Genomic DNA, 15,766 nt, shown 5'->3' on the forward strand with positions numbered 1-15,766 from the left:
TTGGGATCATCAAGTTTTAGCTTTCTCATAACACAGAGTCAAGGACTTCAAGCAATAATTCCTGCACAGAGCTTGCAAGTTTATTTTAGCCGTGATACATCATTTGTGAGATGGAGGAAAGAATTGAATGTCTCAGGTAACAGAGAGTTCACTATGCACATCTGGACCAACATCTGTTTCTTTTGCAGTCAGTGGATTTTGAACTGTACCATTTCTGTCCATTATGGACCTGTTACTAAAGCAGGTGTGATTCTGTAACAGTTACTTGAATTATTCCAGGTTGACATCAGTGTGGCTGAAATTATCGATAATTGCCCTAAAAATGCCAGCGTGTAAAGATTTTGATACAGAAGTATTTATGGCGATGTTTTACTCTCCTAGTAATTCTAACATCTACAAATCAAAGATGAAGTCATGCATTTATTTGACAGGGTGCATAAATTCCAGCCTTTTACTGCAGGAAATGTACTTTATTATATGGAACTGTACTGCCCTTTCAAACAGTGTTTATATTCGGACTGTTTGCAGTTCCAATCCGTGGGACAAATTCCCTTTTAGTGCTGCTGGATGAAATACCTTCGAAGTCAGTTGATGACTCCCCAGTTTGTACTAGGAGGAGAGTGTGCACACAGTAAATCTTGCAGTGGTCTGCTTCTCAGCTTTATTTGGGACAGTGTTTTTCTGATCATCAAGTGAGACAGCAGGGTTTTTTCAGTTATTAGTTGCACCATTTCACTGGCTTTCTCTTTTTTTAAACTTCATGTTTTGCTTTGCATTCCTTGAAAACTCAATTTAGGGGTTTTTAGCATAAAATAAATAGAATAGTTCTGTGTTTACCACCTTAGGAAGAATAGCAGCAAACCCATTAGGAAAACAAACAAACCAACCAACCAACAAGCCGTAAATCACAGATATAAAGCATCACTTTGTTTTTATGCATAGAATGGCATCTGTATCTACTTTGTTTCAGTCTGACAGGGCAGAGCAAGGCTCGATGTCAGATCTCTGCTGACGTGAAGATAGCAGTAATGGTGTCCATAAAGGTTTTAGGAAGCTCAGCCAGCATGCACGGTGCTCGGGATATACATTTGTCTGCAGCACAGTGCCTGAGGTTCCGGGAAACACAGGGAGCTGATGGAGGAAAGAAAGAGGAAAATAAAAAAGCAAAGCCTGGCATCGAGCGAGCTGATATCAGGCGTAGCAGACTTGTCAACATGCATTTGGCCACGAGCCCAGACTGGGGACCACGCGTCAGTCACAGCCTACTGGGTGCCATTTCCCAGGATCCCTGTCCCTCCCCGGAGCGATGCTCTGCCCAGAAATGAGCATTTCTTGCTGTTTCTGCCTTTGGTAAGGAAAATGCTAACATTTAGCATTTTGGACAAAATGAACAGCAGACAGTTTTTGTGCCAGGGGAGACAGTGAGCGTGTGTGTGTGTGCATGAGGCTGGGGGGGGGGGGAGAGCTTGAAATCACTTTGCTTAAAGATGGTCCAGAAGAACAGAATTGGAAATAGTGGCATCTATAAGAATGACTGTTTTTCTTTCACTATTGACTGGATTAAGATGAGGCTTCCTTAATGATGAAAACATTATCGCCTTGTTAGGGAGAAAGGACCGGGGTGTTTCAGGCACCCTCTCAAAGCATGCTGTGCTTTGAGGCAAACTTCCAAATTTAAGCTTCCATCAGAGGAGCCCATTAGTTTGAGTTCTTCGTATTATGCTGAGGAGAGATCCCAATTACCAAAAGAAACATAGAGTAGAGTGTGATTAAACTTCAAAATGCAATTTAGCAGAGGGTATTAGCTTGAACTCTGAACAATGAACACTTATGAAGCACTTTCACTGCTTATTTAAGACTACTGAATTGATAACAAGCTAAATTAACTTTGGCAGTCCATCTTTTTGCCAACTTCTCCCACTTAAGCTAATTTTAAGACTGAACCTTTGGACTAATGAATCAATGCTTTATTATGGGCAGCGTGCTGCCCAGTGTGGGAAAAGATCTCGGGCCAGCAAGGACCACGCTGGTAGGTAGAATGTGCCCTGCTTCTCCAGAGCTGGAGTTCAAACACTTAAAATGTTCTGGATGAATCTTAGAAGGATCTGTTTTGTCCTGGAGAAGGATCCAAGGAGACCATAGAGCGGACTTCCATCATCTAAAGGGGCTGTAAGGAAGGGACAGACTTGTTAGCAGGTTCTGTTGTGATAGGACAAGGGAAAATGGTTTCAAACTAAAAAAAGGGAGATTTAGACTAGATATAGGGAAAAGGTTTTTTATGCTAAGGGTGGTGAGACACTATCACAAGTTGCCCAGAGATGTGGTGGGTGCCCCATCCCTGGAGACACACAAGGTCAGGGAATGGGGCTCTGAGCACCTGATGGAGCTGTGGGAGTCCCTGTTCATTGCAAGGGGGTTGGACTAGGTAGACTTAAAGGGTCCCTTCCAACTCAAAAAATCCTATGACTCTCACACCTTAAAAACATCACAGATGCCATCGTCTGCTAATGGTATTAATTTTCCCACCTCATATTACGGAAACAAGAGGATTTTCCTGATGTATTTGGTGACATTTCTTCACATGCTGAGCACACAGAAAGATAAATTCTTTGGTTTTGTTGGTACTACAAGAATTTACATTTATTTGTGAGGGGTGAACCAGGATCATAAATGATGGTCACTAGAACCCACCATTTGTTTCCCTATGTCAAGCCTATTTATTTCCCTCCCGTTGTAGCCAGACTGTTGAAGGCTATTCAGAAAGAGTGAATTCAGCATATCCACAGGCTGTCAGCCTCTGCCGACTGCAGCCTCCTGTTAACTTCACATAGGAAACAGGTGCTGCTGGGTGGTATGGCACACTTGCTGTATTTCGGCAGCACTGCAGTCTGCTTGCTTCTCCCCTTGAGCAGAGGTAGGATATAAACAGTTCAGTTTTCACGATCGTTTACTTCTTGGCTTCTCCGCACAGGAAGGATGCCAGTTACTGGATGCAAACTGTTGCCCAGAAAGGATGCCAGTAGCTTCCAGGCACCGTAATTTTGGGAAATCCATAACTGTCTGCAAGGAGGAACATAAACATCAACAGTTACTTGCCGGAGTATACAGTCCTCTGGTAACTGCATTGTTCTGCCACTGAGCTGGATTTGCTGTACGTGAATAGCTTCTCAGGTTCTTGTTACAGTTTTCATATCCCAGAGCTGACTATAGGAAGCTCTGCAGGTTACTGACTCTTTAACAGGTCTGTTGTGATAGGACAAGGGGAAAAGATTTCAAAGTAAAACAGGAGAGATTTAGTCTGGATTCTTTGCAGTAAGGATGGTGAGGCACCGGCACAGGTTGCCCAGAGAGCTGGTGGATGCTTTGTACTTGGAGACACTCAACGTCAGGCTGAATGGGGCACTAAGCATCTGATGGAGCTGTGTTTTCCCTGTTCATTGCAGGGGAGTTGGATGAAATGACTTTTAAGGGTCCCTTCCAATTCAAGCAATTCTGTGATTCCTTGATTCCATAAAATATGTTGTTGGCTATTGAAGGACTAATTGCTGCTCTATTCAGTAGCATTTCTTGAGGAGGCTCAGAGTCATACTGTTACCTAAAAATGGCTAAGGCAGTGATGCTTCTGTCGCCAGCATCCTCCACTCCTGATGATGCTTTGTGCAATGGGCAGTGACTGAAAAAGATCTGTAGGAAGGCACAGGGACATGTTTAGTGGGTGTGGTGGTGATGGGTTGGATGATCTAGCTGATCTTAGAGGTCTTTTCCAACCTAAATGATTGTGTGATTCTGTGAGCTTGGTGGGGTGCTGAGAAGACAATAGGACTAATGCTCTCCCATGTTCCACGGCAGAGTAAAGGGCAGTTTGCATTTGCATTGTCCCATCCAGCACCAATCTCATGAAATATGTTACAATTTAATCCTGCCACATCCTTTGTATGTGCTTGCTAGCTCAGCAGTGAGCCAGCTACTTTTGTACATCCCCACCTGCATAGGAGAGAACACTTCCTGCACATCCTTCCCACGGCAACCACAGCCAGGGAATCAGGAGACAAATGCTCCAAGCCAGGGTCATAACGCAGGCAGTGAGTGAAGTATCAGGAGAATCCATCTGAGCTGATCCCCATCAAAGAGGAAAGCCTGGGGATCATCTTTCTAAATTTGTTTGCACAGGATGGAAAAAGTGCTGTTTCCATGGGTAAGGAATAAAGCAAATCCACACCGATGACAGGTATTTATCTTGCTTTGCCAACAGCAAGTCTTCTTTCCAAGGGGTTGGCATTTGCACTAATCCCCATTTGAGCCCAAAACAATTAGCTGATCCATGGTTTTCAGAGTCAGGATGCGGTGTGGAGCCTCTGTATTTATTTATGCCATCAAAACAAGTATGTGTGTCTGTACACACACACACTTGAGATGTAATCCAAATTACATTCTGGTTTCAATCTGGTTGCTGTTTTCCTATTGTTGCCAATGATCTGCAGCATGCAGGGCAACAGGACATGATCCATCTTCCTCCATGTGATAATCCCTGGCACAGTGTTGGCTGAACACCTCTTTTTAGGGCCCAGATCTGAACAGGGTTGAGCAAACTTCTGTCTGATGCTCTAAAGGAGCTGATGTACATTCCAGGCTTCCAGTCAGCTATTTGAGGGCACAAAGTTGTCGTACTGCTGAACAGTTATACTTTGTAAATGATGAAAACAACTGAATCAGTAAATACTAACATAATGTGTATTGCCTTTCCGACATGGCACTTGATATAAAAATTAAAAATAAATTACATAAACCACCCATGGTGGGGAGCTTTATAGGAGATAAATCTGCTGCTGTTGCTTCCAGAAGAGCAAATCATCTGGAATTTGAGCAAAAGCAAATAATCCAGTGTGAGGAGGAGCACACCTTGCCCCGGTTCCTGCTGATCCTCAGGCACTGTGTGCTGGAACTGAGACTCCATCCCAGGGGAGTGGCTCAGCAGGGTTGGCATCAGCCATTGCAGAAACCCAGTCGATTTGCTAACCCTGTTGGATGATTTGCCAAGATGTGTTCCATCACTATTAATTAATATTAACTCATCAGATGCTTGGTACAAATGCAGTTTCTGGGAAGTAGCTGGGGCTGTGTTCCTGGAGTTTAGTCTCTATGAAAGTATTCCTGAGTTTTGGTGCCATGCAGAAGGTTTGTCAGTAGAGCAACAGTATAAGCTTTTCATTTGACACTAGCTTAGTTATTCAGTGCAATAATTTGCTTAACAGCTTGGATATTTGTCAGATCAACTGAGTTACACAGTCTGTTCTCATCTATGCCTTCGTTTCTAATGAATCTGAGTGCACAACCTTTCTGCATAAGTGAACTTGAGATGTCACCCCAGATTGCATTGCGCTTTCAACATGAAACAATTGTTTCTGTTGTTTTAGTGCTATAACTGATACCCTGCCATTAAGATTACTTGGTACTAAGTTGTATGCACATTGCATTTAAAAAAAAAAAAAAAAAACACACAACTTTCTATGGCTTAGTGCCTTACTCGAGTATACTTGCTTTCCATGTTAGCATTTTGTGGCACTGAGTGGTCATGGTGGTGATGGATTGATGGTTGTACTGGATGATCCTAGCGATCTTTTCCAACCTTAATGGTTCTATGATTCTGTGTTCCCCCCTGAATAACAGAGTATTTCCAGAGATGCTCTTTAAAAAGTGTTACTTTTTGTCAGGGATTCAGTGATTACAGATTATGAAAATCAGTGATAAACTGTGCCTAGAAGACTTGGTTCTGTGGCTCCATGATATGATTCTATAGTTCTATGATTCTGTGGTAGAAATTGCATGTAATGCATTCTCATGCAGAAGGTACAGGCTTGGATGTGCATAATTTAATTTATTAAAGTTAGAATATATTTTAGACCACATGCCTTCTGAAGCAGGAAACAAGTAATTTGATTTTGAATTAATTTACTAGAAACACAGAAAGACATTTGAAAGGATTGGTACAAACCTGACAGTCCGAAGGTATTTATACGGAGAGCAATTTGCTTAACCAACTGCTTCCTTTGTGTCATCTGTTCTCTCAGATGGTTATATTTGGAATAAAGTGTTTTTCTGCTGTTGGTTCCTCTTGAGGGACTTTCTGTGGTGATGTGGCTTTAGAACGAAAGCAGGTAGGCTGCTGCTCCCTGGGGAGGAGAAGCTTGCTTAATACATTAATAACACTGAATGCCACTCAAGCCAAAGGGAAAAAAAAGGTGGACGAGAAAAAGATAAATATGTTTAAATAATTACTGTTGAAATCCTGTTATGCTTGTAATTTTTTTCTCAGCATGGAAGTCCTTCTGTAAGCAATTCAGCACAGCCCTTCGAAATCAGCTTGAGTTTTATTAATAATTCAGTAGCAGCATTAGCAATGGCATGAACGATGGCAGTGCTGCATAGAGCAGTGGAGTTCTCAGAGAAATCCCTATCACAGGTGAATCAATGAAGCTGAACTGATTTACACCAGCGGTGAACCTGGGCCTCCAGATGTAGGAGCCAACCGTGCAAACGTGCTCTGCTCTGCCATTAGTCCTGGCAGCACTTGGAGAGAGCACAGCAGCAGTAATCATCGCCCCAGGACAATATGGCTGAGTTTAGTGGTGCTGCTTCTGCTGCCAAGCACTGGGTCTGCTCGGATGTGTTTGCAGACAAAAAATTATTGCTCTGATTCCACAGTGCATCCCTTTTTAGTGAAGTATTTAGGGATGCGCTCTCCTTCCAACCTGTGGTTAAGTCCCGTTGACATCAGAGGGTGCAAAGTGTTTTCCTGAATAGGCACTGCACACATTTACATGTCCACCCGCAGGTTTTCATCTCTACTTTTGGATATCTTTAGCTTTCTCCTGTGAATCTCTAGCTTGTTTTCCCATGCCATTTGGAGCAGAGCGGTGGTGTGGCACTTGGCGTTGTGCTTGCACCTTCCTCCAGCCATGATGCCAAATATCACCTCTGGTCGCTGACCTCAGAGCACACCCTGCAGCCCTCGGCTGAGCTGCGAGCCCTTTTCTGTGCCCTGGGTCTCTGCAAAAACCTGTGTCTCCAAACTGGGTTGAAAATGGAGAAGGCAAGGAAATTTCCTCCTGCCCCCCAGCAACAGTTCAAAAACAATAAGCCGCCCTATCTGTAATTTCCTTTTTTACAGCCAGTTATCTTGACATATCCAGTTGTTAAACCTGAAAAGTTACAGTATAAGCTTGTGTAATCTTGTTGCTTGCCATTTTTCCTTAAGATGTCATCCTCTGATAAGTGTAGTTCAGGCTATTTTCTCTTCCAACTGGGGAGATCTCCTTAAGAACTAAGCATGCTATCAAAGAAAAGGAAAGTAAACCCATCTAGGATTATTTCCAGCAGGAAAAGCAGCTGCAGCTGAGGGGGCAGCGATGCCAAAGCCCAGGCGCCCGGAGTCAGAACTCTGAGATTTGTGAAGAGTTAAGTGAGTTGCACGTGGATAAGCAGTTGAAGGCTGAGCCACCACCTCCAGTAGGGCAAAAAGAGGTAACAGAAACCACTTTCCTGTTTGATGCTGCATGCCGTTCGTCACGCCAGCTCCATAGTGCATGCCACCGATTTGTGTGGGGGTCTGGGGCGTATTAACTGTTGTTTTTCTCATGTGAAAAGTGTAGGCCCGTGAGAAATGCAAGAATTTATGTACCTGACATGAAAGCTTTGGTGTCATTCAGTTCGTATCGGGCAAAGTGTAGATCACGTTTGCTTCTCATTGTGTTGGTGAGCCCATGCCTACCAGGAGAAATCCCATGTGGAAATCCTGTCAGGGCAATGGAAACAGGGCTGCCACAGAGCAGCTCATCTTCTGCGGCCTGCTGAGTCATATTGTCACGTGGGGTGGGCATCTGCTTCTAGATTTGTCATATGAGACCCTTTTATAGTCCGTGAGGATCTGGAGCCAATATAGTTAGGTGAAAGTGTCTCATATCCTGCTGAAATCAACATTTAAAGTAGACCAGATGAAGCGTATTTTATAAGTACCTGTTTTTCTCTTTTGGCTGTAAGGGGAGACCAGAGTAACTAACTGAGCTGTGGATGTCCGTGTCACGTAGATTACACTTAGGTGAGCTGAAGTCCACTTCCAGTCACCGGAAATGCTCTGGCCATGAAGGGTTTCTTTCAGGAGCAATCTCACCAGAATACTTAGTGGCATATTGGATTTTGTATTCAGCAAAAAAAGGTCCTGGACCTTAGAGGAAGGAAGCTCAAGCATTTCATGTCATAATCTCGGATAAAAAGAATTTGTATGTACTTAAGAGAAACTCCAGATTTCAAACTAATGAGACAAGAATTGTAACTAGGAGCAATTAGAAGACCATCTCCAGATTTTTTCTTACAGGGATTTCCTATCCTTCCTGTTTAACTGTATTTTTAAGATACATAAACCCTGATGTATTAGCAACAACTACAACTACATCCTTTTGTAGTGCTACAATGAAATGTCATAAGACAGGAACATTCTAGCTCTGATATATTCAGCAACACTGCGATAAAGTAATAATCCCCATTTCCTCCCTCAACTTTCAAAGGGTCCTGTAACACAAATGTCACCTTTCTATAGTAGAGTATAATTGATTCTATTTGTGGCTGCTTAAAAAGAGGTGGAGGAATATGGCAATAATCCAGGGATGACTTGAAATCAAACGGAAGTTCACATGAGGCTACAAATACCAACATGAAAGAGCAAAGCCCAAAGGATGCTATTTTTGAAGGCTAAATCTTGTGTGGACATTGCATCCTTACAGTCCTCCTGTTCAGAAGTAATCTTTGTGCCGACACACGAGGACATGCTAATCTTTTTGATGAATGTCCCAAGAACTTGGGGCTAGCCAGATAAAGCCAACAACTGTGAGGAAGTAACTTAAGGGATTTGATACGCCCAAGAGACGAGGCTCTGAGTTGTTCGGTCAATAACAGGAAGCATCGAATGTGTTCTGACTAAAACACTGTTCATGTCAGTAAAGGATACATTATATGATTAAAAATTCATCCCATACAAATCATCAGTAAGGCACCACAGAAGTAAAATCATTGGTAGCACAGAACTCAGAGAACGTACCAGTTGATTTCTTTGCCAAAACACTGCCCCATAAAATATTTTGTATGGCTGTTTGGAATCTACCTTTAAATGTGTCAGGCCACTTCGACTTCTTTATTTATCGAAGGGAATAGCTCACTCATTTAGAAAAAAAATGGGGCTGGGTGTAATGCCTTAATAGTCGGACTTTTTTTTTCCTTTCAAAATGCTATTTCATTACTTTCTTTTACCAGTTATTATGTCATTTTCATTTGATGAATTAATATAAATTAATAGAGCATTACTAGCTTCCTTCTGCATTTAGTTTACTCCCTAACGTCACATGCCCTTGTTCTTTCATTATTTCTTGTCAGTGAGTATCTCTGCACCCTTTATCTAACTCATTTATCTCTTTTTTCTTTTACTCTCTCAATTAGAATTGTTGTGCCAAGAACTAAACAGTTTCCAAATACAATTCCCACAGAACCATAAGGAGGAGAAGTAGTATCTCATTGCCTAGACGTGATGTTTCCAAATAGGATATTTGCATCACAATATCCCACTATGAAATCATGTCTGATTTCTTAATATTACCCCAGGTGACTTGAGATTACAGCTTTCCAGGATATCCACTGATGTTCTATCCCTGAACTCATCTGTAGTGCTTTCAGTCCAGTCTCATTGTGCTATATTCTTTCCACGTGTCACTTTTCACTTTCTTTCTCCCCAGTTTCAGTAGTCTCTCGAATTTAGTATTATCCATCACTGTGAGAATTATATTGGTCAGTTTCTCTTCTGTATCTTTGGTGCCAACTCTAATCCCTACCAGTCTCCTCCTCTGAAGGTGAAGTTTCTGTTACATTTGGGTCGTTAGCGTGCGTTTTCTCCTTGAAGCAATGGGGGAATCCAAGCCAGTGCCTTTATTTCAAAAGTCAGCTTTTTTATTATAGAAACACAGATATTTTATCCAAGTTTATATATCATCTGTCAGTTTGATAGATTAAGTCTGCAATCTTCAGAGGTTAGGGAGAGAGGGAGAAGGCGGATAAGCGAGCTAAATCTTGAGCAAACACCAACTTCCAGTGAGATTGCAGCTTCTCACTGTTACAAGCTTTCTGGGAAAAAAAAAAAAAATTCAGATCAGTTTGCCACTACTGGAGAGCCAAGCAGTGGGTGAGGAAGCTATTCCAGACAGAACCACACCACCCAGAAACACATTAAAAACCGCCTCGGCTCAGGTGGGAGATCTTCCAAAGAGGTTTCTGATGTTGCCTTTGCCTTGTACACCTCTCCAACAGAAAGAGGGGACATTCTTTGTCCCGTTTGACTTATTTTGGCTTCTTTGTTCCCACTTGTGCACAGACTGGTGGCAGACAGGAGAGCTGTCTCGCTGTCTTCATGTCTGTTTGATGCCCTCCAAGAAAGCACTCTACTTTTCTCCACTGAGTTTATTTAATTCACTTTAATTACAAGCTGCAGCAAGAGTTCTGTGATCTGTGTGATTCCCATGATTATTCCCTCTTCCTCTTCTCTAAGCTCAGTATTGTATTTGCTTACTGCTGCTCTCCTGGGCTCTTTCCAGCTTTCCATGAGCATTCACTATTGATTGCTAATGGTGTGTTAACGTAGTGTGTCAGATCCCTGCATGCCCATGCTCTGCCATGTGCATTTGCTGGATCTGCTGATCTACATTTGTTTTAGGTTTTCTAGATATTTCCCTGCTTACATTTCTGCTAATTCTAACAAGCCCTCATTCCCTTTTTATTGATTGCTTTGTTGGTCCTTTAAAAAGCTTTTATTTTCTTAGGCAACTGAATTTTCATTAGTCCCATCTCCCTCATAAGTTACTTTTATGTCTCTTTTCTCACAGTGTTCATGAAAACATTAATCCCTTTCACCTCTCTGGCAAAGAGTAACTTCTGCTTCTTTTCCCACAAGCTTTCCTAACCTTTCCCTCCTCTCTCATATGTATGAATTCTTTTTCTAGTCCCTGTTCAGACCCCAGAACCTTTGCTTCATGTTTTCTGAATCCACGTTCACTGCCTCTTCTTCCTTGAAGGCTTTTCAAAATAAATCCTGTCTGTGTTGTCTTGCATGTTCCCCATTTCCTTTTGACATTGATGGATTCTAATGATTTCTGAAAACTCCTCCTCATAGATAACTCTCGAGCATTCTTGATTCTTTAAGATGTTTTCCTTGTAGTCCTAATATAATTGCACTGTGTTCTCTGAATTTCCCAACCTGTCTCTGCTAAATACAGCACTCCCAATGATGATGCTATTGAGCTGACATTTTTCTCACAATGTTCTTTGATTTCTCCCTGTTGGTTAGAATTGTATCCAACAAGGCTTCTTTTCTCATCGGGACCCCTGTTTTGTACATCCTGCAGTTGTGTGTGATTTAGGACTACTTCAGTGTTCTGTCTGTTAACGACTTTGTAACAGAAGAAATAATGACTAAATGCATTCCCTAATGAACAGTAACAGAAAATTCTGATTGTGTGAAAACCTGACATTTTTTCTACCATCATGTATTGTTTGTAGCCTGGCTATTCTCAGTACGACAGCTACATTCTGAATATGGATTTTTTTAGAAGCTTTAGCCATGTCTTTGACCTGTGCTTTCTGGCCTGGCTCTCTTTTTAAATGATCTCTTCTTGATTGTTTGCTCTTCTGAGCAGAGCATTAAAAGCCCTAGCCAAGACTATGACCTTTGGGATGCTGCAGCTAATTGCAAACACATAGCTTCCATCCTGCTTACAAGTATTGCTGGAATGTTCAGTCTTGCTCGTTTTACCCCAGGTTCAGCATTTCTCTGAATTCAGCTATAAATTTTGCATTGCCTCTGTACACTGGAAAACAGAGGGCCCATTTTCACATGAATAATAAATACACAGAGCTGTACCTATTCCCTAACTCTGTCATCTTTATGAAAATAATAATTTATGTGTACGTTCTTTCATATAACTATCTCACATAACTATCCTCTGTTTAGAAGGATGGGTTAAGTAGTATTCTCCTCATTTTTAAAATGAAGGCAATAGTATTATGAGATAAAGCACGGCAATGTTTCAGTAGGTGGTCAGGGAAGAAAGCAAGACAGTTTGCAAATAAACCACCTTGTGCCAGATATCTCTTTTGCAGAGTCAAAAGCAAATACTGAGCAGGGCTGAGTAAATAATAGACCTTGAATTATAATGGCCTAGCTGAGTAATCAAGAAAAATACAGTTCTGGATTAACACAAACCTATAAAAAAATTATTTTGACCACTGAACTTAAAAAACAACAACAACAAAAAAAAAAACCTGTTGTTTTCTTAAAAAAAAAATGTTTAATGTCAGAAGAAAGCTTTGATCTGAAATGAAATTTCTGTTTCTTATTTGGATTGTTTATGTTATCTTGCATCGCTGTTTTAGGAACAAAAGCAGCCAAAATTCAAAACTAGGCATCAAATTTTCATGAAAATCCATTGCTTTATTTAACCCAATTTCCCACACAGCCTTAAAACCAGTTTTTCTTCAAGAATCCATTCTCCAGACTTCTTTTCCCAGATTACCTGAGACTTCTTGCTCTAAGAAGATAAAATGACCAATGCTTCAGGAGGTGGGAATATTTTCGTCCCCATTTTGCAGAAAAGGATTTGAGGTGTTTTTAAACAATGTACCTTAGACTGGGGATCAAACATTTGGAGCAAATGATAGGTTCTCTGAAAGGAGAAATCTGAAAAGCCTTCAAATCCTTGTGTCTCTCCTCCTAAATCTTGAGAGCAGAACTGTGCAGCTGAAAGATGAATGATCCCTCCCAGGGTGGGGATGTGGGATGAGGAAGGTGAAAGAGCCTTCTCACATGTACCTGGTGTGTCATCCTGTGAGCAGAACATGACAGAAGGACTTCTGCTCATCCCGTAGGAGAAGCCACAGAAGAAGAGAAAAGGATGTGGTCCTGGCTGACCAGATGCAATGTGAACCCACCAGGTGTGGGTGCTGAGCCTCATGTCCAGGAGGCAGGCAGGAACCCAGCATGAGTCCTCCAAGTCCTCCTCCAGCTTTTCAGCAGCTGGGTTCCACCCATTTGAATCCATCAGATAGGAGGGAAGAATGTGAAAGCTTTATAGTTGAATGATTTGGTCATTCCAGACTTCCACCTACCATTAGTATTCAGTAGTTGTTCACAATCATTCTCGAGTTATTCCTTTTTTTTTTTTTTTTTTTTTTTTTTAAGTAAATATGGTGGTTTAAGTTTTTTGCTGTTCTTGAGGATGGGTCCACTTTTAGCTCACCACAGTTAGTGTAGGTAGAGCTGTCACATGAGCATGGCCATTTCACTGTCGTGACTGCTTTGGCTGGGCTATTGGTTAGTGAAATAAGAACTCAGCTACTTCCTTTGGGGCGATTGATCAATTTGTTTTCCTCATCTTTGCTCTTGTTGACAACAAGCTTGATGAAATCAGTCTTTCTGAAGGCAGCACAGTGGATTTGACAAATCCTGCAGAACTGCTGGAGCAGATCCCTGAGTTTGCTGAGGAGCTGATGGAGCCTGAAGATTGCTTCCCCGAAGGTAAGGACCTGTGTGTTTCATTGCAATGCTGGGACGAGAACGCTCCTCTTATCAAACACGTCTCCATGTTCACACCAAGTTACCTTGCAATAGGATTTCACTGGATGCACTTCATTTCTTAGATACTGTTGTGCTCCAAATTTACTTTTTAACATTAGACTTTGGATTTCCAAAGTGAGATAAGCCACAAGCAAGCTCAAAGTTCCTGTGTAGCTTCTAACGTGCTGGGCACTTTTTTCATCGTATTTTGTACTATAGAGTTATTTAAAAAAAAAAAAAAGGTTGATATTTCCAACTTGGCCAATGAGAACTTTGCCTTCCAAAATATGTGTATGATCCAGCTCAGTAGAGAACTAACATGATTAGGATGTTTCTATTACTGACATGTGTACAGGAAAGTTAATAGAAATTGTCTGCAGAGATCTTGAATCCCAGGGACTTTCTTCCACTTATTTTAAAAGCTGTAAAGATTAGCATATCCAATAACTTCCATCTGACATATGATGTGTTATGAGTATTTTTCTTAATTACCTTGGATAACAATTCACATTCAGATTACTACTCTTAATAAGCCAGTATTTTATTATTTCTTAACACCATCCTACACCAAAACACAGATTTTAAACCTTGCTGCTTGAAAAGTTATATTTTTAATTAAGCCTGTTCTATTCCAAATGTTATCTCAGAAAAATTTCTTGTGTTCCTTTAAATCTGGGTTAGGAAAAATAGGGTTAGCTGAATATTTCCTTGAAAATTCAAGGGTTATTATAAATAAAAACAGAGCTGCTCAGATGGGATCAGACAGATATGTTTTATTGGGTATATGAATGCCCCTGAAGTCAGCAAAAATGTGCATCTCTATATGTGTGAGAAAGATGATTGAATGAGGTAAGGGAGCCCTGCAGGGCTTACAAATGTCCCTAGGATCTAAACATTTTTTTGGCAGCTCTGCTTAAAAGCAGTAGCCAGAAATTAATGCAGTTGACTGAAGAAAGCATGGTACTGTGCTGTAACTGTTCTGTTCTAGACAATAATATTTAAAAATTAGATCTGGTGTTTTCATTCTTTCACTATGTATTTCTTACTGACACTAGTGAGCAGCAAACTATATTATGCACTGCAAAATGAGAAATTGTATTAAATTGCACAAACAAACTTTTATTATAAGACTGGTGCTAGTCAAATGCCAGACAGTTTATAAATGCTGAAACTGTGATTGGCCATGGTCAATTTCCAGTCTTTAAAACAAAGAAGATGGGAATCACACAGCCCGTAGCTTCATTCAGTGCATAGCCTTGGTTCATTTGCAGAGCAGTTGCACTCAGTCATTTTCTCTTGATTAAAATGGCCAGGCCTGCTTGAATCTCCATCGTGCAGACTCACGCCAGTACTCAACCTGTTTGTTGGGAGGTCATGTCAGTGGAATGCAGGGTAGCAGTGGCAAGCAGTCACTTCTGGATGGATCACTGGAAACGTTATAGTTTTGCATCCCAGCTGTCATCCTGACCACAGAGAAATACAAAAATCAAGAGATGAGCCAAAATCCAGTCTTACTGTGGGTCAAATCCAGGAGTTGCACCAATGATCCTTGTGGTTGCCTTCCAGCTTGGGATATTCTATTGACTCTATGACATCCACTCTTTTGTTTCCTTCTCCCTTCCCCCTGAGCACAGCATCACTGCTCCTTCCTTTATCCTTTTATTCCTCAATTCTCCTCATTCCTCACCAGCTGTTGTTCAAGTCAGGGTGTCCTCATCTTCTCCCAGGCTATGGCCAGCTGAGCCTTGAGTACCGAGTGGGAACTGAAGTAGAACCCACTCCCAGCCCCTCATCATGTGTGTGGTGGCTGGGGGCAGTGGGGAGGCAGTTGCAGGCAACATAGTCCCCAACACATCTGCTCTGTTTTCCAGGCAGCACGAGTCCATGCAGGTTTTTTTCAGAGACTACTGCATAGAGTAGATGTGATTTGAATTTGACAAAAATGCATGAATTTGGCACATGAATGTTCCTTTGTCAAATTTCAAGTCAGAGTCATAAACTGAATATCCAGCTGATTCTTGCTGCAATGACATGAGAATTTGTATTTATGAAAGGAATCAAAGTATTTTCCCATAATCTTGTTCTTTCAAATGCCTTCCAATATCTTTCCTCAAAGTTACC

The 15,766-nt window shown here is 41.4% G+C and overlaps 1 protein-coding gene across 4 annotated transcripts in view; it reads left to right on the top strand.

Annotated features, from left to right (window-relative positions):
• The window catches only part of LOC100543777 (sodium channel protein type 5 subunit alpha-like), a 202,847-nt gene that overhangs the window by 144,425 nt on the left and 42,656 nt on the right, over positions 1-15,766 (top strand). For 2 of the 4 annotated variants that reach the window (XM_085226970.1, XM_085226973.1), the window contains 2 exons: positions 7,375-7,521; positions 13,486-13,606. In XM_085226970.1, coding sequence (XP_085083096.1) covers positions 7,375-7,521; positions 13,486-13,606 — 268 coding nt within the window. The remainder of the gene's footprint in view (positions 1-7,374; positions 7,522-13,485; positions 13,607-15,766) is intronic. The other 2 variants (XM_085226971.1, XM_085226972.1) reach the window with 2 other exon arrangements.

The sequence above is a fragment of the Meleagris gallopavo genome, chromosome 6 (assembly GCF_905368555.1).
Source record: "Meleagris gallopavo chromosome 6, MGAL_WU_HG_1.1, whole genome shotgun sequence".
Classification (NCBI taxonomy): domain Eukaryota; kingdom Metazoa; phylum Chordata; class Aves; order Galliformes; family Phasianidae; genus Meleagris; species Meleagris gallopavo.